This window comes from Harpia harpyja, chromosome 16 (genome assembly GCF_026419915.1).
Source record: "Harpia harpyja isolate bHarHar1 chromosome 16, bHarHar1 primary haplotype, whole genome shotgun sequence".
NCBI lineage: Eukaryota > Metazoa > Chordata > Aves > Accipitriformes > Accipitridae > Harpia > Harpia harpyja.
Genome location: NC_068955.1, coordinates 543,998 through 568,311, shown reverse-complemented (window position 1 = coordinate 568,311; position 24,314 = coordinate 543,998). Strand labels below are relative to the sequence as shown.

Here is a 24,314-nt window from a genome sequence, read left to right as displayed (position 1 = left end):
GAAGGCTCCGGCTGCGCCCGCGCCCGGCGCGGAGGTTCCGGCCCGGCGGCGGCGCTCGGCCGCGGTGCTAGCGGGGCGGGGGGGCAGCCCCAGGGCCCGGGCCCGGGGGCAGAGGGGCCGGGCCCGGGGCCGGGGTCGGCCCGCAGCGGCGCGGCCTCGGCCGCCAGCAGAAAGCGGCTCCGGCCCGGCCGTGCCCCACCACGCGGCCACCTCAGGCCGATGTGTCCCTGTCCCCCGGGTGGGACCGGGTCGGTTCCTCTCGGTTCCTCCGGGCACCCTCACGACGAGCCCCGGCCGTCACCGCCCGGCCCGGGCCCGGCTCGCTGCCGAGACAGGGCTGCCTGCCGCCTCGGTCCCCCACCCCTGCCGCTGTAGGCCCGGTGTGGGGTCCCTGCCAGCCTGGTGGCTGCTGAGCCGACCCCTCCGGAGCAGGAGGCTTTGTGGTGTGAATTTTTTTGTTTCACGCCCTGCGTGTGAAAAACTGGCCCGGCGCCACTGGGAGCTGCCCGGGCAGAGCCGCGGTGCGGTGAGCGGGCGCTGGTGGCCCTGGCGTGGCCGTGGCAGGGACATGTGCCACCTCTGCAGAGATGCCGCCGGGCTGCGGAGAGGCCCGCAGAAATACCATAGCCGCCCCGGCGCTTCCTCTGCAGATGGGGAGCCGGCGGGAAGGGATTTCTGCCGTCAGCATTTCCTCCTCACACAAGTAACCTGCGCTGCGGTTTTAGGCGCGGTGATCAGCACAGGAAGGCTGCTAACCTGACAGACACCCAAAGGAACAGCTTGCTGTTTTCTGTCCCATCTGCCTGCTCAAGAAAACAGCGGCAGGGTCTGAGGCCAGCGGGAGAGGTCTTTTGGTGCCAAGAGCAGCTGGTGGAGGAAATCACAGGCTTGAAGACCGCGGTGGTACCCACCCGGCACACTGCAGCCACGGTGGCAGGGTCAGAGGAGAGTGGGGAGGCAGGGCTTGCGCCGCAGCCCACATCAGAGGAGGCCTGAGGAGCTGGAGTCCCCTGGGAGCAGGTCCCTGGCATTTCTGTGGTCTCAGCTCCCCAGTGCCTCAGCTGCGAGCAGCTATTTAGCCGTTCTGTTGCCAGGGAGAGACGGATCATTGCGCAAGTGCCAGAAAAGCAATGACAAAACCAAAGGTGCCGACAGCATGACCTGGACAGAATCTGGGCACTGGAGCCTGCAGAGGGGCTTGCAAAGCTCCTCAGCAGCCCTTTTTCCTACCATTTCCACCAGTGCTGTTATTAACAGGCTTGACGTCCTGCTCTGGCACAGGCCTGGCGGCACACCGCGTGCCCCTCACTGCTGAGGCCACAGGGACGTGCTGGCCAGGACCCCGGAGCCCCAGCCGGGTGGGTGCGTGCAGGCGGTGCCTCCACTCCACTGCCGGACCCCTCTGCCGCAGAGCACAGCTCCCTGGGACGGTGGCTGGGGGTGAGGGTGTCTCGCCGAGAGCCTGCATGTGTCAGCCTGGGAGCAGGGGGACTGGTGGCAGACATGGCAGCAGTGCTCAGGGCCCCCCCCTCGCCTCCTGGGTGCCGCCTGCATTCCAGCCCAGGGCCAGGCCCTGGAGCTGCCCTCTCTACAGGAGGGGACACAAGTCTGATGGCTGAGAGAGAAAAGGGGCTGGAGTGGGAACCCCAGCAAGGGGCAGGCAGGCCCCCGTGGCCAGGAGCGGGGCCCTCTGCAAACAGCTTTCAGCAGAGTGGCAACTGCTTATGCTTCCTAGTCTAGTAAATCAGCATGAGAGTGTCGTGTTGTGTGAGGCCATTAGCTTAAATTATACTCAAATAGTTAGCAGTCACCCAGAAAATGCTGTTTTATGCAGAGCAGCTGGGCTCTGTGCTGTCCTGGCTGCACAGAGAGCTGGGGTGGGTGTGTGGCAGTCACTGCCGGGAGAGGAGGGAAAGCCTTAGAAAATGTCATGGCTTTAATTACCCTTACCAAAATTATTGTGAGCTTGCTTAAGTAAACATTCGCCCCGCCACGTTCCAGGACCCGTCTGGAAGCAGAAGGCAGCCTTCATGCAGCATCGGGGCCCCAGCAGGCCTGCCTTTTGGGGAGCACTGCTCCTCAGGGCTTGCCTGGGGATGGGGTGGGCAGCACGGGCATTCAGCCTACACAGCACTGGGTGCTGAGAGCCAAGGCAGAGCGTGCAGGGACTCTGTGCTACCTGCAAGCCTGCCTCCACCTTGTCTTCCTGAGAAAACTCTTGAGCCCCAGGAAGCAGGACAGACTGGGTCACACAGGCATGGTTGCTTAGCCCAGATGCAGTTGTTATCCATAGCACATGGCTTGTAAAATCACCTCCTGCAGCTGGGCTTCAGGTAAGGGCTGAATGCAGGGCAGGGAGGGAATGCCCAGGCTTGGCACTGCCAGGTGTCCCTGCTGCCTGTGCTCATCACAGCCGCCCAGGCAGAGCTCTTGGCCCCATGGCCAGCACCGTGCACCCACCCCAGTACAAGCCCCCATGCCCCTGCAGCCAGGGGAGAAAACCCTCCCCATCCTACGCAGGTGGGATGCCAGCGGCTGGCAGAGTTGACATGCTCCAGCAGCATTACATGGTCATGAATCAGAGTCCAAACTGGAACATGCCTGAAAGAAATAAGCATGTAGGATCTGGTATGCAGCCCTCACTGTCTCTCATGGGTCAGAGCTGTTGCCCTTGGTACCTGGGAAGTGCAGACTTTTGTTGCCTGACAGGCTTTCAACAACATGACTGTGCTTGAGTGACACGATCCTGGTGGAAGTCCTCCCACAGAAACCATGGCTGCAACCTTCCACTTTCACTTGGATTTTAATTGCCTTCTTCAGATCCACCCTAAATGTCAGGGAGAGATCATGCCAGTGCTTTGCCCCCACTTTGCCAAATGCAAAGCTATAATTAAATTTTAACTCACAAATAAATTATTCATATTTTTCTACCATGCATGATAAATTACTTTATGCCAAAAGCAACAACAAAAATATTGGGCTCAATTATGGCAGACAAACATGATCCTGCCCTGGGAACAGCCAATTCACTGAGGAAAGAATGATACTGAAGGTAAGAATACTGTCTTTAATTACTCTCTTGCACTACAGGCTGCCTCAAAGTACGTCATTTCTTCTTCATGAATGCCTGTCTAAAAATAAAAATGGAGATAAGGTTCTGAACTTAGTGTTCTTCCATTTCCCTTTGCATGAAACTTCATCCCTGGAAAGGGAAGGAGCTGAAATCTAGCAATGATGTCCCATCCAGCCACATGGCCTCTTTATTTTGGGCTGCTGGCATTAGGAGGGTCAAGGTGGGACAGGACCAGCCTTTGTGTGGCCTCCCTCCTCCTCACCCCACGAACTGCAGCGCACCTGGGAGAAGGTTTGCTCCGGTGGGAGAAGGTTTGCTCCGGGAGGTGCTGTTCCATCCCGGGGCAGCAGCGCAGCCCCTGCAGCCCCTCAGTGCCATTGTCACAGCAGCAGCCTTTGAGCCTGTGACTGCAGGACAGACCAGGGAGGGACATTGCACAGTTTTCCTGGAAGGAAACGTGGGATGATGGGAGCAAACCTACTCCTTTGAGCTACCAGTCCTTCCCCACCTTCCCAGGACCTTCACTAGGCGCTGCCCTGGAAGGGTGGGGACAAAGTGACAATAAAAAAGACCTGGGGGAGTATTCTCAGGATACCTGCAGGGTTCAGCCTGGCTATAACCACATCCCTACCTCCTAACACTAGAGACACAGGAGAGCTATTCACCCTTTAACACTGGCTCTCCCACCAGCCCTGCGACCTGCAGCGATTGCCCCGGAGACCTGCCTGTTACCATTGTGGGGTCAAGCCCGAGCCTCCGGCTTCACCCAGCACCAGCGCAGCCTCCTGACCGGTCACCTGGAGGGACACAGGAGCAGCTAAGGCAGGTCTGTTCTTGGTTTGGGGAGCTCAGACAAGGCATTACCAGCACAGTAATCTGACACGCTGTCTGAACCTGTGTGCAGCTACAGCTGGAAAAGGGGCGAACGCCGGCAGGCAGCTGGGAGCTGAAATTAGTCCTTCCCTCCTGCCCAACCGCAGGCAGGAGCAGGCAGAGCTCGCTCCCCAGCCATGCAGCTCCCGTCAGCTCCGGGACACCAGCACACGTCGCTGCCGTGCAGACTGTACCCGTCACGCCAGTGGCTCAGCTCTTCTCTGGGGGAAACTCTGGCTGGAAAGAGAACAAGCCTCTGGGAAGCGAAACTGCTGCCTGCAGCGAGCCCGAGCCCAGAGCAGCCGTGCCCGTCTCCAGGGGAGGAAGCACACAGCCGGCACGTGCCCAGCGCGGGCACCACTGCACAGCCAGCAGCGAGCAGCCATCGTCACCGTTGTGCTAAGCTGCTTCTGGTGCCTTGGGCCGTGACACAAGGCTGCTTCCAGGCACCGCGGAGCATCGTGTCCCTGTCCACGTCCAAGCCCTGTGGCTGCACCAGCCAGCCCATGGCAGGGCTCTGCTCTCACCCCGACATGTGCCCTGGCCCAGAGCGAGCAGCCCTTTTGGGACACCTCGCTGGGACCAGTGCGGGCAGTGGCTTGGACCTGGCCCTGCCCATCAGGGCTGCAGACGCAGTCCCCAGTCCCGTGCTGGCGGTGCAGGGGAGCACAGCTCAGGCACGTTTGGTTACTGCCGGGGCCTCTTTCTACACCCCCAGTGCTGCCCTGGACTCCCAGCGAGTTTCCCTTCTCCCACCTCACCCCACGCAGCAGCCCCGGCCCTGCCCTCCCCCCTGCACCGTTCGCCTGTGCTTAATAATATTTTCACGACTGTTTTAGACCCGCACTCCGGGAGTCTCGGGGGATGTTTGTGCATTACATCACCCTCCCCCTCCCGTAAATCAGGCACTGGGCCGTGCACAGCCATGACCCATTCATGACAGGGATAAAATCCAGATGTTCCAGTGCTACGTGCAGCTGGGTCATTTCCTTTTTTGGCTGAAAACGTGAGGCTCTTGAGGCTGACTGAAAGAGGAGCCCGGGGGCCCTTTGTACAGAAACCTTTTGTGGTTAATCCCTGGAAACAGCGCTGCAGAAACAAGGGTTTGTGGTGCTCCTGTGGAGGACAGGCTCAGCTGGAAACCTCCAGGGCTGGAGCTGCTCGCTCACCCTTTGAGGCTGAGCAGCAGCAAAACCAGAGCCCGGCACAGGTCACAGGGCAACAACAGCAACAAAAATCTTACTTGAAAAACCCCGTTAGCCACCGGAGAAGGAGCCTTTGAAGGAGCCGAGAATGTGCACGCACAGAGCCAGCGCCGTGGTCCCACATGGCCCCGTGGGCTGTGCCTGTCGTGCTGCCGGAGCAGCACCCGCAGAAGCCAAGCCACCGTGCAGGGGGAACGGAGCGGGGTGCTGGGGGCTGGGGCAGGCGAGCCCAGAGGAAGTCGTGGCAGCTGTTAGTAAATGTAAAGGAATCTCTGGAAAATAGTTTCAGATGTTAGGGGAATAAATGGCTCCCCGGCTGATAAAAGTGAGTAATGAGCATGCACCGCTTCGGGGAAGGCTGCCAGGAGACCACTGTTACCCCAACTGGAGACTACAGCAACTTCCCCACCAAACCTCCTCCCGAGAGCCTACGTGTGCAGACCGGGGAGTACATATCACAGGGGGAAGGAAGCTTTCCTGCACAGCGGGCTACGATTCGGTATCGCAACGATCCAGGCCAGCTCCCGTGGCAGTGCAGCATCCTGGCTGTGGCTGAGCCCGACTCGACACCCAGCCCAGAGGCATCGTGCCCATGCAGCACCAGCACCAGCTGAGTCCTGCTCGGGCCCGTCCTGCAGAACAGCCTGCCCGGACAGACAGCAGGCACAGACAGACAGGCAGCCCCGGCACCAGGAACCCACTGCTGCCCCACAGCAGGAGGAGGGAGCTGCCGTTCCTCCACCATAACCCACGGGACTGGTACAGCTGATGCTGGGACTGTGGTTTGGGGAGGGGGAAGCACGAGCACTGGGGGGATCGGCCATCCCCAGTATGGGGTTGGGGGCAAGGACAAAGCTGAGCACAGAGCTGCAACACTGCTCAGACCGTGCTCTGCCGTGTGCCTGCTGTTCAAGAAACACATGAGAGCAAGCATCACTAAAACGGTTTATTATATAAAGCTGTAGGAAATACACAGGAGGCTGAGGTTTAGGACACTTCCTTCTAGAGACTGCTCCAAGCTCCTCAGAATAGCAAACACACAAACTCTGATTTGCCTGCATCAAAGCTTTCAAACAAGGGTTCAACAAGGATGTGAATACAGAGTTAATAACACTTCAACATGCATAACATTTTCTGTTCCTAAGTGAAGCCTGGGGGTGGAGGGGGGCTAGCCCCTTCATCCTGCAGTTGGTTACAAAATGACAGATATTCATGACAAAAGAATACAAAAGGAAAAAAAAACCACAAGAAGATGCTTTCAGAAAAGCACACGGCTGTCTAAGCAAGAAAGCAGGGTCAGCTAAGTGCCCCAGCAAGACAGAAGCAAAAGGGATGTAGAGACAAGGCAGGCATGAGCATCCCACTGCAGAGGGGCCTTAGTGGGGCCCAGGGCCAGCTCAGCCATTGGGCAAGGATGGCTCAAGCCCTCGTGCAAGTCTGGAATGGCTCAGGATGTCCTATTTTGCACAGTTAGGGTCAACGCAGGGACTTGGGAGATGCAAAGCCCCTCCTCAGGGCAGCCCAGGTGCCACCTTTGCTTTGCTTCTCATTTGGGACACAGCGAGGGATGAGCGTGGCTGGGGGAGCTGCCGCTCTCTGCCCGCCTCGGGGGGGGGTACACTCAGCCCTGGCAGGAGCAGGCTGTGGACACCCCGACTGCCCCCTCGGCCGACCCCTGTGCTGGAGCCCTGCGCTCCCACAGACCCTCCCCTCCAGCGCTCCCACCAGCCAGCGAGTGCAGCCACAGCCTGTGGGCAATGCTCTCCTCCCCGAATGAACACAAGGTCTTCAGTGTTACCTGTGCCGCTGGCGGCTGGGCTCAGTAAGGCAGTCCCCATTCCACGGTCCCCCATGAGAGGGATGGAGCAGATGCTCCCAGCCTTCAGCACACCCTTCTCTGGGGCTCAGCCAGGCACATCTCAGGGGGGACCACCAGCGGGCCAAGACCCACCATCTCCAGCTCAGACACTGCAGAGGCAGCCGTGGGAGATCACGGCACAGATGGGTGGGAAGGGGGCACGGAGGTGGTGGGAGCAGAACGCCCCGTACCTGTGAGCAATTTGAGCTCCTCATCCACGTCTGAGTGACAGCATCTCCACAGAGATGTGCAGAGCAAAGGGTCTGGCCCGCAAACGGTGAGGTGGCTACAGAAATCCAGAGGTGGATCCCATCTGGCAGGACACATGCTTTTCTCTGGGCCACACTCCAGCCTGGTGTCCCCAAACCTCCCAAACGGGGCAGAGCACGCCCTTCATGCCCGGGTTGCTGCAGGCCAGCCGCACGTACGGAAAGGCTGTGCTGCAAAGCCATCCGCTACACAGGCCAGCACGGCCAAACCGCATGGACCAGGAGCTGCTGCCTTGTATCACACAGAGCAAGGGAAGCACATGGGGAAAAGAGGAAAGTCAGCACTGTGCCAGGGGGAGCAAATACATGCTGCCAGCGTGCAGATCCAGCAGCCCAACGCTGAAGCTGCTGCTGCTGCCCTTTGCTCAGCTGGGGCCCTGGGCTCAGCTCGTGCCTAGTCAGACAAGAAGCAAAAGGAAAGAGTAAATAATGGGGGGCCTTGAAGCTCCTTTTTCAACTTTATTTAGCTTTGACTCTGCACAGAGCCATAGCATAGCGTACTCTAGCCTTCAGGGAGAGGCACAGGAACCCCCTGAACACACCACGGTTCGGGGTCAGCCCCCATCTCCTGTGCCTTGTGCCCTGCCCCTGAAATGTTGTTGGGGTATCTGGCACAAAGACCCTGAAGAATAGAGAATGCCCCTGCCCCACGGTGTCCTCGGAGGCTCATAGGTCGCTGCTGCAGTCGCGGCACAGGATCTCATCGTTCTCAGGGATGAAGCCTTTCCCAACCAGCGAGGTGTTGCAGCGGGCACAGTTAAAGCAATTATGGTGCCAGTGACGGTCCTCAAAGGAGACATATTTACCACCGCCAAAGCCTACGGAAGGGACAGAGTGCAGTGTTAGAACCCCTGGGGAAACTGGGATGAATGTCCTGCACAGACCGAGTCAGCCTGTTCATCTCCGAGTCAGGTCTTCACACGCAGTGCTGCACTGTGGCACCCAAACACCCCCCAGTGCCAAATACATGTGAAATACAAATCTCCACTCTTGGCGGAGGAAGAGGACCAAAATGATTTCACACCAGATTTTGAAGGGTTGAGATCCTTGGACCAGAATCACCATTTTCTCCCCAGAGAGGAGCAGGGAGCAGAGCTGCACCACCACAGCAAACGAGGGGCTGTCAGGAGCTCCTGGCAGCACTGCCTGGAGCAGCTCCTTCCAAGGACAGTGCTAGTGAAATCCTGGGAAGCTCCCTCCTGCCACCAAGCCCAGACCCGGGCTCCTGCAGAGGCTCCCTGGGCAGCTTCCTTCCTCTGCCAGCAGTGGGTGGACTTGTGGGCTGTGACCCCCTTCTCCCCGGGACTGCGACAAACTGATAAGGACCAGACGGGAAGCAGGGTGCCCGGGAGCTGCCCTGTCCTCAGCCAGAGTCATCCTTTGAGTCACCAGCTGATTCATGGCTTTGCCTGCCTTCCCAGCAGCACGAGACACGAGCTGCAAAGGCAAAGGTCAAGTGGGGGAGGACAGGAAGGAGGCCAGACCCTCTCAGGGGTTTCTGCAGAAGTCGACCCCCTGCTTCCCCTGTCTTAGGCAGGTGCGACAGGTCCAGACTCCCCTGCAGCAGTTCCTGCTCCAGCTATGGCTGAAGTCTCTGGCTTTCCCTGTCTGTGAGCAATCTTTCCACAGGACGTGGCAACCAGCCTCAAACAAGGCAAGCTAGAGACACGAGATCACGCTGTGAGGGGTCATTTTGGGAGCCTTTATCCCTGGGCAGAGGGAATTCCTCCCAAAGGGCACAGTTCACTGCTTCGAAAGATGCAGATGAAGGGACACAAGCAACCCTAGGACCACTGCAACAAAGAGATCCTCTCTCATGGGGTTCCTCGGAAAGTGGCTGCAGTTGTTTCTGTGGGGGACATGCCTGAGGACACCGTGCACTCCCCAGCATTTGTCCCCAGGAGTGGGGGGGAGACACTTGAGCAAGCCTGCATGGTGGAGATGTGTATGAGCATCGTATGGGCCTGGGTCACACGTGCACTCAAGAGGGCAGCTTCACCCAGAGAAGTCACCGCATGTCTGGAAACAGGGCAGGTAGGTCATGCCCTGCTCTGCAGAAGCGCCCTGTAACCAGGGCCGTTCTGCTCACCTGTGATGGGCTTTGTGCAGGCACTGCACTTCTTGGCATAGAGGTTCCCAAAGCACTTGATGCAGTACGGGTTGTCATCCTGGGAGGTGAACTGCTGGCCAGCCAAGGGGGTCTTGCAGCCTGTGCAGACGAAACACTCCTTGTGCCATGGCTCATCCCGGTAAGTCACTCCTCCCTTGGTCAGGGTCTGCAGGAAGAGAGCGCACACTGGTGACACACGGGCATGGGGAAACGGGCCGCAGTGCAGAACCAGCAGCTAGCCAGGGTGCTGGCACCTGAACCCTTCCCTGGTGGGGCTCAGACAGGGGTGGGGAATGTGCCCCTGGATCAGAGAACTCGTGGGCTTTGGGCTGTCAGGCCAGACATACCTTTTTGCAACGAGTGCAGCGAGGAGCGAACTTGCTCTCATAACAGGGGACACAGTAATAATCCTTCTTGTCTGGGATGAAGGATCGTGACCCGATGGGCTGCTGGCAGCTGCTGCATATGAAGCAATGTTCATGCCAGGTTTGTCCGTTGTACTCTAGCTTACGGGATCCTGCAGAGAGAGCCGTTCACAGTGACAGGAGGGAGCAGCACATGCACACATAGGGGACATGGGAGGCTATGCAGGATAAACTGCAGTCCTGCACACCTGGCTCTGTGCCTGCCCTCTCCCAGCAGCGCAGGACCACAGGCAGCTGGGAACAGGAGGCCCCAGGCCCACCCCACAGCCGCAAGGGAAGGGCTGCGGGAACATGCCCCCAGCACCGGCACACAGGCCGTGGCAGGGACGCCTGTTGTAACCTCCTTCTGAAGATGGTGCCAGAATGGCCAAGCAAAGACACTCCTTTGCCTCAGGCCGTCTCCAGAGATGCTCACACACCTTCAGTCATTCCTTCTCGTCAGCACACATCAGAAAATGCCCAGGAAACCCTTTGTTACCTCCTCCCCAGCTCACTTCCCCATGAAAAAGGGGAACAGACAGACAGGGCTGCTGTGGTGATCACACAGCTCGGGATCCTGCCCTCTTGCCAGACAAGCAAAGTGCCCGGCCCACGCTATGCAGTGACAGTGGGGCAGGAGAGGAGAAATTCAGCTCTCTTCCTTGCTGCCCTAGTGTTGGACCCTGCAGCCCCAGCTGATGCTGCTGGGATCAGGAACAAACTGCAGCACTCAAGTCTGCCTGCTCCTACCTGGCATGACTGTCTTCTCGCAGGCAACGCATTTGGAGGAGAACTCGCTGCAGTAGCAGTCATTGCACAGCAGCTCCTCGCCTTGGCAGGTGAATGGCTCATCGGCCAGAGAACGGTCACAGCGGAAGCAACGAAAGCAGTGCTCGTGGTAATGGCGATCCTCGTAGTACAGCTCCTGGGGAGGACAGCCGAGATGAGGAGGGGACCGATGGCCCCAGGGAACTGCCCTGCCCAGCTGTGGGGTCCCATACTCACTCTGCAGTCATGGCCGATCAGCTCTTTGCATTCGTCACAGGTGTTGGCAAAGTGGGCATCGTAGCAGGGGATGCAGTACGGGCCATTGTCCATCTGGATGTACTTGCGCCCATACAAGGACTCCTTGCAGTTGTCGCAGTCAAAGCACTCTGTCATGGTGCCAGTCTGAGGGCCTCCTTCACCTGCTAAGAGATCAGCGGAGATGCTGGGTCAGTATCAGCTTACACTGCCCGAGATGTCCCTGCACAGCCCTGCCATGTCCGGAGGGCAAGGACCACGAATCCTGCACTGAGCCAACAACAGCCGCTATCAGGACAGGACACAGACCTGAGCTGCTGTACCTGCTCTGTGGCTGTACGCACTTCCAAAAAAGCCTGCACATATTCAGGGCCTGGGATGAACCTTGCTTCAGGTTTATACTCAAGTTCAACAGTTGGAGCACTTAGGCACCACTCAGAGAAACCTAGACATGTAAGCATGCAGTTGAGCTTCTCACTGTCTGCCTCCTTTCTGGGAAGCAAACTGTAAATGACGACCAAAAGAGATAATTTTTTTGCATGAAAAGTTTTGATTTGGCACTGAAAACAGGACCATGCACACAGTGTGTGGGTGCATACCCACTGTCACATCAGAGAGCCAGCCACCTTGAGGCCGATCTGTCTACCAAGCAGCCCTTCAGAGACCCACGCTCAGCCACCGGCATGGCCCTGGACCAACAGCAAGATTCCTCCTGACAGCCTGTGAGCTGATGCTCTGCCTGATGGGGCTGTCAGCATTTCAAATTCTGGACCTTCTCCAGAATGTTAAAGCAGCTGCTCCACAGGGAAGCAGAAATCAGGCACCTCACGCTGTGCCCAGCTATGAAGCCACATCCCAGCAAACCATTTTGCACATGTTGCTCCAACTACAAACACTCTTCAGGGAGAAAGTGTTGGGGAGGGTGGGTGTTTTACAAGCAATAGAGGTGTTGGTGTTTGGCACACAGGAGATCAGACATCTCTCGTTGCCCCTCGTCTCCCTCTCAGACAAGAAAGACATTTGTGGAAGTATTTTGATTTCTTTGGAGCACTAACTCCAGAACAAGAGTATCTTCCTTCTGTTTGGTTTAACGTGGTTATTCCTAAATATGGAGTTTTCCACTAGCAAAATCACACCCTTCTTTAATACAGGTTGATATCAAGTGTAGACAAGCCCATGGAATTACATCTGAGCAGTCAGCTGCAGAGTGCCGCACACTGCAGTTTTCTTCATGAACCCACCCACTTCAGAATGAGCTCTTCTGGCTCAATCTACACTTTAGCATTTAATGGGGCAGGGAGCTCAGCGCCAGCCCCTGCACCTCCCTCCTCATGGGCTCCCCGGCTGCAGTGGCAGCCTCCAGGGCAGGAGCTGATCCAGACAGCTCTGACTCACCGCAGTAAGCTCCCCAGGGCTATTCTTGGTCAAGCCACACAGCTCCCAGCTGTTGTCAAGCCTGGTATGTGCCGATAGGACTGCCGGTGAATAAATCTAGTGTTCCCACATGGCTACGTGACCAACAGAGAGGGAACAAAGTCCCTTTTCAGACGCTCTCGTTGCCCGGCTGCTGCCCTGGCCGTTGCCTGCTCCGCTGACCGCTCCGTGCCCTCCAGCGTGGCAGGCTGCTGCGCGTGGCTGCGGCTGCGGGAGCAGCTCCACAGCATGCCCCTGCGAGCAGTTGCGGGCTTGGGGCCACCCCTCCGCCGAGCCCGTCCTCAAGAGCCCCAACTGGCAGCCCCAGACTCGCTGCCCGTGGAACGAGGCGGCCCAGGCCAGGCAACTTCCAGTCTGTTACTGGAGACGGGGCAGCTCGGGGTGGTTTGCACAGAGGAGCTGGATGGGTGCCAGGGTGCCGAACTGGAGCTGCTGCCCCAGCTGTGCCCCCAGCCTGGGCTGGCCCCCGGGCACCCCCTCCCTCTGGGGCACCCCCTGAGGTGGGTGCTCACCCTGCCTGCTGCGGGCAGCAGCTCCCGCACCCCCCAGCACCCTGCATGGCTCCTGGCTGCTTCTCACTCTCTGCTCCTCCTCTGCCGCCCCACTTGCCTTCGCTCCCTGAAGCCACACGGGACCTTTCTCTCTGGCAAAGAATGAAAATCAAATTAATTACCCTCCTCCTCCCAGCACTGTTGAAGGGAACTTTCCAAGGTGTGTCTGTAATAAAAGGGCCGCTAATGAGCACTCCTACCCTGGGAGCCATGGTACCGCCAGAGCGGGGAGCTGCCATGCTTGCTCAATGGGCTGCGCTTTGTCTCTGTGGTCCTGCAATACGAGGTCAGAGGACAGCAGAAAATGCGAGGGAAGGAAAACCAGCTTGAATGGAGAAGCCTTGGGTTTTACCAGTGACATGGACTCAGCCTCCTGAGCACTGCTGCACCTGACCCTGACACTGTCCCTCCGGGAGCCCTGGTCCCTAAACTCAAAACAAGGGACAGCATTTCCCTGTGCTGCAGGGGTAGGAGGTGGGCAGGATAAACCCACCAAGGACTGCTGGGGCTCTCGCACCCCTGAGCCACAAACCACCGTGACGAGGCAGGTGCTGCTGCCCCAAGCACGCGCCGTCCCCCAGCCCCACAAGCACCCTCGGGACCCAGTGCCAGCCAGCAAACCACAGGAGAGCTACAGCACGTACAGCAAGCGCTCAGGGCCCTGCTCCGGGACCCCTGCTCCCCTGGGGCAGCTGAGCTATCACCATGATCAAAACAGGGATTAAAAAAAAAAGGTCACAGGTCAGGAACATTTCAATCCCAAATGCTGTTTGTCACCCAGGCCCCTGGCAGTGCCAGTCCTCCTCCTCTCCACCACTGAGGGCAGCTGGCACTCCTGAGCCCACCAGGACCCCCAGCTAGCCTTCCGCGGGCTGAAGCCCTCAGCTCACCAGCAAGACCGCAGGCAGCGCCGGTGGGTGCCCTGCAGCGCTGCTTTCATTGCAGGGTGTGCAACACAGAGCAACCACAGAAGAGGAAGTGAAAACCATGTAAACCCTCTGAAGATGATATACTGGGGAAGACCCTAAAGCAGCATGCCGTGCTTGCCTCCGCTTTGAGTAGTTTCTCCCCAAAGTCTACCTATGTCTGTTGCACGCTGTGTGAGCCAAGCACCTGCTCTCCAGGCTGCAGGGTCCAAGCGGGCTGGCAGATGCACGGGCTGCCAGCAGAGCAAGTCCCAAGAGCGTCACATGGCCGAGACTGCTACGAGAGCGTACGGGATCAGACTCTGCACTGCCTTTTCCACAGAAGAAAGAACAGGCCCAGGAAGTTTGCTCAGGGTTATTTGTATTAGATAAGCTGTTTGCTCTCTTTGTTCTGGTCTCACATGCAGTGCTGGGCAGGGCTGTCAAAGCCCTATGCAACGCCAAAGCAAATTCTGCATCTTCACCGCTGAGGACATGGCACTGCCAGAGACCAACTTCATGGAGAAGAGGAAGGTGGGACAAAAGAAATAGAGTAAAAGAAATAGCACAAAACCCCACAATTCTTACTGTGATTGTAATGAGGAACCTGGAAATTGTCTGCATTCATGACGAAAAGACGTGGAGTTTTAAAATGCATTAAAAAAACCCCTTTAATTGAGGCTCAGATTTAGAAGGCACAATATAGGCAGTCACTATGCGTGCTAATTAGCATGTGCTCATACTTCACAGGCCGCACCACCCTGTAAACATTAGCTGTGTGCTAGGCTGATGTAAGTAACACCCTCAAATGCTAACCAAGGTGTTGCCCTAAAATGACGGGATTCCAGTTGCAAAATGTTTGCTTGCCCATTACCAGATGGCTGTGGTCCCTGAGGGACAAGGTCTACTGAAGCAGGTCCCTTGTACGTGGGGGACGGTGGAGCTGGATGTAGGGTATTCTCTCAGCTGTCACGCTAGCTGTCTGAGGGCAAAAATAAACAACAGATATATGCCTGCCAGCTGCCTACCCTTTCCCGTTGACAGATATAGTTGTGTTCATGGAGGAAAGGAAGTTCAGTTCCTCTCCTGTGCCCATGAACAAACAGCCTTGGGAACAAGAGCTCCTCTCACAAACAACATTTAAAGTGCTCCGGGATGCAAATGTGATCAGTCTGGAACAGAGCTCAGAATAGCTTCACGTATGAGAAAGGTCAGCAATTTGTCAAGGACACACAGCAGAGTCCACTTTCTAATTAGAGAGTAACATGCACCTAACACCACCCCGGTGTCATTGTCCACAGCAACACAGCAGATGGCTTAGCAACAGCCCCAGGAGATTATTACATTAATTTTAGTGTCCATAAACTGGGGACCTATTATGCAAAGGAGACAGTACAGACTGTCCAGGGCCAGGCTTCTGCTGCGTGCAATCCCTTAAGAGTTTAACCAACCTTTTGAGACGATTCCTGCTACAATGAACTCCTTCAGCAAGAGGTCCCATGTATGTGGTGAACCTACGACCCTACGTAACTTCACACCAGTTTGTTGTTTGTTGTCAGGTCACAACCAGCTGCTCCATGAAGTGATCCTAGAGCAACCCATAAGGCTATTCCTAGGGAAACACTTAATCTTTCCGGGACACAGGAACAGACCTGCCTTTGACAGTCTGTCAGGTTCCTGCCTATTCTCATCTTCCCTGGTCTGCTCTGAGCACACCTTGTGCAGTTGCAGTTCACACCTAAACAGGCACGCACAAGAGAAAGCACAGCCTCGCTGGGACAGGCGAGCATTCCCCATGTAGGGATGAAACCATCCAGGGACACGGCTTTGGAAGACGGTCCTCAACGCGCTCCAAGGTCAGAAGAGGAGAAGAACGCTTTTTGTTCCTGTTGGCTTTCCAGAACCATTATGGGTCCTGGAATCTGCGTGAAATTGTTTCTGCCTGCCACCGACCCTAAAAGGGAAACCAGCTGCTTGCTCTGAGGAGCAGCTCCAGCCCCTCCGTTAGGCTGGGAACGTTTTCAGTCCACAATTCCTGACACCGCTTCTGCGGATCCGCTCACGGTCACTGTGCACCCCAGCCAGGGGCTGCCACTGCCAGCCCAGGCTGTCCGGGGGGCAGCGGGGGCCGGCTCCCCGGGGTGCTGCGCAGGTCTCTCCGCACTTCCACACGCTGCTACCTCTGCCTGTACCCTCTTGCTCTGCTCCCAAACCCACCAGCGCGGCTGCAGACCTGGCGCAGTGAGAACAACATCCCCCATCTGCTGTTACAGGAGATCCTGCTTTCGTGTGAGAGCCTGGAGGCAGCGTGCCAGAAAGGTGCCGAGTGTTTCATCAGGGTAACCCAGCCGGACCCAGCCTGCTTGGAGCACCCTTTGGAGCGGTGTTGCGTCAAGCCTTCACCCGCCTGCTCGCAGCACCACTGAGTCACTTCCTGCCCTCAGATCTCGCCTCCGAGCTGCCTTCCAGCCTGAGCCTCCCCACGGACACCTCGGAAATCTGAGGGATGAAGGGCTGCTCCGGGGGGCTCTGGCATGGCGAGGAGCAGAGTCCTCGCCACGGACCTCACCTGGCAGCTCCCCCATCACCAGCACAACGTCATTTCTCCAACGTGTAGGGAAAATTCGGTTCTTACAGCTGGCCTCAGAGGAGGAGGCAGGAGACAAATGAATCAGCTGGGTGTAAGGCCACGCAGCCCCGACCTGCACCGTTGGGATGCGGTGCTTATGCATGTGCATACACTGAGCTCTGCTGAGCAAGCTGCACCACAGTCGCTTCCCCAAGCGCGGGCAGACCGACCTCCTGCCCAGAGCAGCCCATGACTGCTCCGGGCTCTGCAACAGATTTAGCAAAGTGGCTGGCACAGTTGTAAGGAAACACCCTGCATTTCAAATGAAATAAGCGCTGTCAGAAATCACCCTTGCTCAGCAAGGTGGGCAGCTTCCTGAAAATGCCCACAACTTTGAGAGGAAGAAGTAGCAGAAACTGTTCAAGCGCCTGACAAGTCACAAGGTAGACCTAGATTGTCGCACAATTTTAATACAGTCTTAGAATGGCAAATTGAGGGTTTCCTAATGTTCAGAAGAGATCTCTGAGGTGCCCTCCATCCAAAGAGCAAAAACACATCACATGGACTCCTCCCGACAGTTCTGCGTATAGATCCAAGTAAGTGCTAAAAGCACAACTGTCCCACAAATGTCTGATCTTACCCTTAAACCGAGGGAATCTCACCTGATGTCAGCCCACAGCCTGCCCAGAGGTGCCCTGCAGGAAGCACTGCACTGTTTGCAGTCGTGACTGAGACATCACACCCGCTCCAAGGCGAGCAACAGCGAAGGGCTGCGGTGCAGGGCACGGCCGCCACCGCTGTGCTGGACCCGCATGAGGTTGCAGCAGTGCAGGCAGAGGTGTGGGCACACCAAAGCTGAGCGGTGCCTTCGCACGCAGCACTGCCTGCATGGAGCAAGAGGGTTCCAGGAGGGTGCTGCTAAGGGCAGATACACAGAGCCCAGTCCTACCCAAAAGCAGCCTCCTGCAGAGAGGAGAGGCTAAAGAGTGAGGTTGCAAGCGCAATGAGAGCGCATAGAGACAAAGCCTGGCTCTGGTAGATGCAAGAAGAGGTGCCCTCCACCTCAAACAACAGACTGAGACACAGGATGAGAGACAGGAAGCATCTTTATCACCTTATACATTAGTGACACGCCACAATATGTATGCTAATATTTATTTTCTATATCAGCATTATTCTACAGAGGAGGTGGTGATGGGATGCATCTCCAGGAGGCACCATCTCCAGGAGGCCAGGCTCACTTTCATGCTTTCTTGTAACACCAGCAACACTGATTCTGGGAGGAAGAGGACCACTGACACCTGATCCAAGTACCTGCTGAATTCTGCCAGACCAGATATACTCAAAAGATCTGGAAAGCAGCAATGATTTTTTAAAGTTTAAATTAAATTTTTGAATTACCATAAACGTTTGGCCAGGTCTCTCAGGAAGGCCAACAAACCTTAGAGAGACCATACGCAGAGTCAGCTATCTGCACATGGAAATAGTTTTGGCCTTGATGTGCTTACACACTCTCCAGTAGGCACGGTTGGGTCTGCAAGAAATCTCGACACCCTGAGGCTGTGAGCTGTTGTGCCTGCGGAGTGGGGACGGGGGCTGTCAGGAAGTTCAGGGTCCTAAGGAACTCCAAAACTCTGCTCTGGTTTCATAACACCAATGAGTTCATAGACCTTTTTCCCCCGGTAATAAATTTCTCATTCTTTCTCCTAAGATAAGGAAACTTAAAACAAAACTTTTCCTATGCGAAAGGAAAACCTGCTGCTAACAAGTCAGGCTCTCACAAGGCAGCATCCCCATACAAGGTAATGGGACAAAGTTCTAAGCCAGTATTTTTGCACACTGGGACTTTTGCTCCTTCTCTACCCTTTAAAGAATCTCTTTTTAATGAGGCCGCAGTTGCAGGGGGATCCAATTTTCCATGCTACAGTGGAAAACCAGGCGGGTTTGCCCATCTGAGATTCAAATTGTAATTTCTTGTAGCCAAGACCTTGCTTTGCATTTGGTTTTCAGCTCCTTCTGTCTCTTTCCTCCCCACATCCTTCCTACCCAAGCAGGTCCCCTGAATCCAGCTGGGAGCTGAAGCATCCACACGGTGAGCATGAAGATACATGGTTTGGAGGAAGAGAAAGAAAGGATCTATTCGAATACCACCAGTGAGAAACGCCAAGCTTCTTGTGGGTGCCCATCTTCACTGTGTCCAGCCACATTCCAAAAACCTCAACAGAGGGACAGCAGAGTGCAGGCTGACAAGGAGAAAGGCAACATACAATTCAGCCCTTGCTCTAGACTTATTTTCTTTAAGGAAAGTTAATTCTACCAGGGTCAGAGTAAGAAGCTTAAGAGTCCCTACTATGCAACCATAAAATGAAAAACTCTGCCCAGAAAGAAAGGAACAATTTCAGAGTTAAAAATTTATTACTAAACACCTGTAAGGGTTAATTAACTATTTCAGGTTCTGAACAAAATCCTTCCCCTCTATCGAGGGCACAGCTAACAGCAGCAGAGCTGTTAAGACACATTCAGAACAAGCAGCCTATGTCATTCTGCTGACATTAAAACCCAGTGTTTGCTCAAGAGATCAGCTGTTAATCTTATTGAAAATGTATGCAAAGTAAGCAAATTCTGTACACTCAACAGATCAGGAATTGAAACCATTTGGGCAGTTTGGACGTGTCATGATTCAAAGAGACCATTTAACTGAAGGAGGAAGTCCAAGAGCAGAGGAGTAAGATATGAACACATCAGAAACTCCTCCCCAGCCAAATGAAGTCCCTTTCACCAGACGGTTAAGAAACCTGTGGCTTAAAAACATGCCAGAAGAGATTCTGGCTGGTCTCTGAAGAGGCTTGGGAGAACAGAGCGCCAGCCTGGCCCAAGCTCCACATTGCAGGTACCCTCTCCTGCCATGTGCAACACTGACCAAGCAGGAGCCTGCTGGCAGCAATAGCTTGCACCAAGCCAGTCTGCTACTGAAGCTCGTAACTTGCTGTAGGGCAGCAGCTGCAGACATGGCCAGGTTGACCATAATAGGAAGAAAGATGCTGGAGCCAAGTTTCAGGGAGCGTGACTGATCATAGGAGCTTCGGTGTGATCAGAGGAGCGGGAGTCACAGTCCAGGGAAATGGTTGCTCGTATCAATTCTTAAAAAGAAGCAAGGAACAGGTGTGCAATTGCTTTCTGAACTCCTGCTCCCTTCTCCTCTCAAGCACATTAGTCATCCCATTTAAGAGAGAAGGATACACTCCCATTCAATTATGGTAACAGTGACATCAAAAACATTGGAGTACACACAATCTTCAGGCTTTCCTCATTCGTGACAGTCAGTGGGCATAACACCAGCCCAGCAGCAGCACTTCCAGTGTCACTGCAAAGAGTCTGCCAGTGTTAGACTGCACCATCAGTTCACACAACATCCCCACCATGGGAACACACATAATTCCCATCTGCCTGTCGTGTCTCAGCCTCAACAGCCCTGGCAAAAATGCCATCAGCTAGTGGGTGCTTGACAAATCACATCATGAGGGTCTGCCAATGTCAAATCCAGAAATTCCCTTAGTTTTCCTCTTTCAACTTGAAAATCGGGCAAGAACGAGGAACTTGTTGCTCATAAGCTTGTGTTTATGCCTTTCAGACATATTGAGGAGACCATACATTAACCATCATCCTACTGGCAACAAACAGTAACGCAAGAACACAAAACAAACCCTAAAGATAGTCATCAACCATATAAAACAAATTAATGGGCAGTGGCTGGCCTCCAGGCCCCAGGTTTCACACCAGGTCTAGGCAGAAGCTAATGTGGACAGTGAAATGCCCATTGCTTAGAAGTGGTGTAATTTATCTGTGAACCTTCTTTGCCCGTGTCATTATGAAGTGATGGACAAGAAAAGCTGGTGGGAAGGGATCAAAACTGGATTAGGTTTCTTCAAGAAAGTCATGAAGAGAGTATATATAAATGTACATGAAACTATGAATTGGTAGATAAGGTGCTTCATGTCACCTACCTGTTGTGCCATATGTTTTCTTGTTCCGTGTGCTACAGCCTTGTAACACCACACATCATTGCAATTACAACCTTGCACGATGTACAGGGCCCCTGCATGAAGTCCATATTCTCCAGAAACAAACATATGACCACAAAGATCAAACGGGAAAATGCATCCATGCCCCAAACTCAAAAGACAGAACTCTGTTGCACAGAGCCTAGGATGTCCTAAACCTTCCAAGTGCAGAAACCCAGTGAGATCTTTATAATGCCCTGGCTATTACAGAAAGAAAAAGGGAGTCCCAAAGAATAAGCATGTTGTGAGGATTATAATCTAGCAATGAAAGTTTAATTTTGGACTGAATTGATTTATGCCCGTGTAACCCAGCAAAGTTGGCCCATAGCCATATAAATGCCTAACTGCTTATCCAACTGCACAAACCCAGGACTCCAGCAGTAGTGTTTCAAAATCTCTTTGCCCCATGAAATAAAGGTCATATCCAGTACACTAGAATTCAAACATGAAAGCATGACAGGAAATGACTAACTGCACACTGAGGCCAATTCACCTTCATCTTAGATCTGCTCAGCACACAAGAATCTTGCAATTCAAACAGACATCACAGCCTATATGCAGAAAAAATAATCTGACTGTTCTAGTTGCTAGCTCTTGGGGTCTGTGCATCTCAGTACAGATATCACTGCAAAATAATGGAATTCCGCTCTATTTCCCTAAAGTTCTCTTACAATTCTAACCTTATGCTGTAGTTTTCACTTTTCTTTCCCTTAGAGGCAGCTGTTTTTTAAATTGAGGGTGAAGCCATTTTTATTTCTGAGGTGATACATAATTTAAGTTAGTGTTTACGAAGCTTTTTGTAGTCCCTGAATAAAAGGTACTTATGAGATTATACCTCTCTTTTGCACATAAAGGCAATCAGGGGGCTGCTTCTGAACAAGCATGCACGTGAGCTTGTGGACAGGCTGCAGGGGACGGATGCAGTCACAGTGTGCATGTTTTGTGCTCATATGCTGAAAAGCAAACCTGCATGGTCTGAGCCCAATCCCTTATTAACTGTCTTCTCCAGAAAGCCTGGCAGCTCTTTTGCTGATTAAGGCTCTCCTCAACTTCAGGGTTTTTTTAATAAACAAAGCAACTTTGACTTACAGTAGCAGGAAAAGACATATAAACCAGACATGTTTTATTTAATGCGTGCCTATTACTTAAAGGGCAAAGTGAATTTTTTCACCAAATTTGGTCAAAATATTCCCTTTTCCGATTTGATTCTTTGTCTCCCAAACATGAGCATTTGTAGTTGGTTTCTTGCATATAAGCAGACATACTGACTGAGAAAGGTAACCTGCATTGTAACCCTGGCAGTTTTGTGCCTTTTGGGGCGCTCCACCTGCATGCAAAATCAGCAGAGTGAAGAGAAAGCCAGGAAGGTGACAGGGGAGACACTGCAATGACACTCGTGTGCCACACAAGCTCTTGCCCAGCAGCCTCTCTCCCACCATCCCGATCACTAACCATGGGCCTCTCCACCTGTGCTGGCTATTTGCACAAGAAGTAAGGACAGTCTCCATCTAAAGTACTTTTTACAGCTGCTGGTGTCCCTTGCAAGCAAAGGCAATCACAGCTCTGTAGCCTGCAGCATGTGAGCAGCTTCTAAATCTGGGGAAGGACTGAACCCTGGCAATGACAAATTGTCTCAGGTTACCATCCCGAGAACTGCTTGCCTGTGATCTGAAACAAAACTAAGATCATCTGTTGCCTGGGAGATGCTGTATGTGCCAGCTGCAACCCCCCTGAAAAAAGGTAGGGCTCTGCAAGGACAGCACAGCTGAGCCCTCGAGAGTTCAAGAAAGTACAGAATGGGGACAGACAGGGCATCGTTGGGAGAGGAAGACAACCTCTTCTCTTAGCCGCTGCCTTGCCAACGTCGAAGTGAAACAAGTTTCCTTCTCCTGTGGCTGCAGATTTCTCTGCTAGGTGATCTGGTCATCAGGTGTCATTTACTTTTACTATACAGAGCTGGTTATCTTCAAATCAGTCTCCTCCCTAACGCATTTCTCACCCGCCCCTTTAAAAATTACTCTTAAGTACTCTACACTTTAAATAATAGAAGCCATCAATTGTAATTGTCACGTATTTTACATAAAATCTCTAAGAAAAAACTCTTTGCAAGGACTAAAAAGAAATTTGCAAGATGCAACGTACTTTCCAATTCTGCCATGCTGTGCTGCCACACTGAGATAAAGAGTCTTTGGTGGTACCCGTGAAAGGGAAAATGGGTGCCACATCCAAAAGACTAAGTGGAAACAGCTATTTTAAGGGGCACAAATGCTCACAAAAATTTATGAATGCCTTTATATCATGCAGCTACACATTAAGTTTCCAACATCTATGCCCCTGCCCGCTGGATGTGTCTGTCTGTGAACTAGTGCTGCTGCTCACCATGCTGGCAGCACTTCAGTCTGGGCAACATGGAGCACTGCTGCTGGCACGCGGCACAGTAAAGCACATGTGCTGACTGTGCCTAAAAACTCATAAAGAGAGGAAAACTGCTCCTTTACAGGAAAAAACCCCACATGAACAGAAAAGAAGGAACAATATTAGAGAGCCCCTGATCCAGGTCTGTGGCTCATTTACAGAACCTCATTCTCTCATTCAAATCTGAGATTTACAAGGAAACCTACATGAAACGCATTTGTTACAGATTAAAAAGGAACCAAAAGGTCAGAATTTTCACTGAGGCTCCTCCCATGACAACTTTCAGGTAAAGACCAAGAAGAGTTGATGTTTCAGCCCCTGAAGCAGCAGATATGAAGCAATGCCCCCTTTTTTTGCTGCAGAGAAGATGCTCCGCACTCGTTCACTGAAGGAAGCAACAGCAACCTGCTCTCTGACTAGATCGAAAGATTTTCCAAAGCTGTTTGCATGCTCAGGCAGTTTGAGGACCATGAGCTTCACTGCAACAAGATACCACCAACACCCTAATAACCCTCCCTCTATTCTCCTAACCAACCAGAACAAAAATGCTCTATTTACAAGCTATTTGTCCCAAACTGGCAAACCCCTGGAAACAAAAACTCAGATCAGTTCTCTGTTACCTTGCATTGCAGAACGGGATGGACCAGCGTCAAACCCAACAGCCTCAGCGGCAGCAACACTGTGAGAAGCAGCACAAGGGTGGCTCTCCCAATGACTCACACCGCAGACAGTTAGAGCAGGTGTGACCAGCAAGGGACTCTCGCTAGTAAATCATCACTTCACTAGCAACACACTCAAGTGCTTGCCCAGAAACAAAAAGCAGGCACATAATAAACCAGAGGGTGACATCAGCACAGGGATTGCATTTCCTACAGAGGTTTGAATGTCATTACTTGTGACTAGAAATTGGACACTTACAATTCAAGTTACTCTAAATTTTCATAAGAGACATAAGAATTCAGATTCCAATTTTGTGTAGATATAGTTCACTTCCAAACCCTTTCTATTTCTCAATGTCGCGATGACAGGAAAAAAAAAAAAAGAGAGAACAAAGCAAAACTCCTAACAGAAAGTGAAAAGCTAATGAACATTATTATTAGCCTGACTTACCAAGTCAGGCGCTAACCAGGTGAGCCGCAGAACTCATTGATTTCCACTGGAAAGGGTCTGTGTTATTCAAACAGCATGATCTACCTGGGACTCAGTTACTCAAAATCTCTGGATTGCCCTCTTCCACTCTTATTCAAAGTTCTGCTCTGCGTCTTTTTCTAAAGTTAAAACTCAAAGCTATCAAGGATCTGAAAGCACTTACTTCATCTACTTCATCATTCCTTAGTTGAGTCATTGTTTCACAGAGCATGAAGCATGATATAGTCTGTGCATATGGTCTAACACCTTCACCAACCTGAAGTGCATTTCTGATTTTCCACATACGGCTCTTCAGGCTCTCCAAAAGCAACACATCCAAAACTTCTATACAAGCACAATGGGCCAGATTTAATCTTCCTGTGAGTTACATGATGTTTGCATAGGGTTGAGAAATGCTAGAAATAAAACTTCTTTT

General features: G+C 53.4%; 1 protein-coding gene across 5 annotated transcripts in view; it reads right to left on the bottom strand.

Annotated features, from left to right (window-relative positions):
• Window positions 1–6,084: 6,084 nt before the first annotated feature.
• Window positions 6,085–24,314, bottom strand: part of FHL3 (four and a half LIM domains 3) — a 31,549-nt gene continuing 13,319 nt past the window's right edge. For 2 of the 5 annotated variants that reach the window (XM_052810780.1, XM_052810779.1), the window contains exons 2-6: window positions 10,798–10,979; window positions 10,543–10,717; window positions 9,736–9,905; window positions 9,368–9,554; window positions 6,085–8,096 (exon numbers count right to left, since the gene is read on the bottom strand). In XM_052810780.1, the coding sequence (XP_052666740.1) occupies window positions 7,945–8,096; window positions 9,368–9,554; window positions 9,736–9,905; window positions 10,543–10,717; window positions 10,798–10,953 (840 nt within the window). In that variant the 5' untranslated portion in view covers window positions 10,954–10,979 and the 3' untranslated portion in view covers window positions 6,085–7,944. Of the gene's footprint in view, window positions 8,097–9,367; window positions 9,555–9,735; window positions 9,906–10,542; window positions 10,718–10,797; window positions 10,983–23,370; window positions 23,573–24,314 lie in introns of those variants that run through there. The other 3 variants (XM_052810777.1, XM_052810778.1, XM_052810781.1) reach the window with 3 other exon arrangements.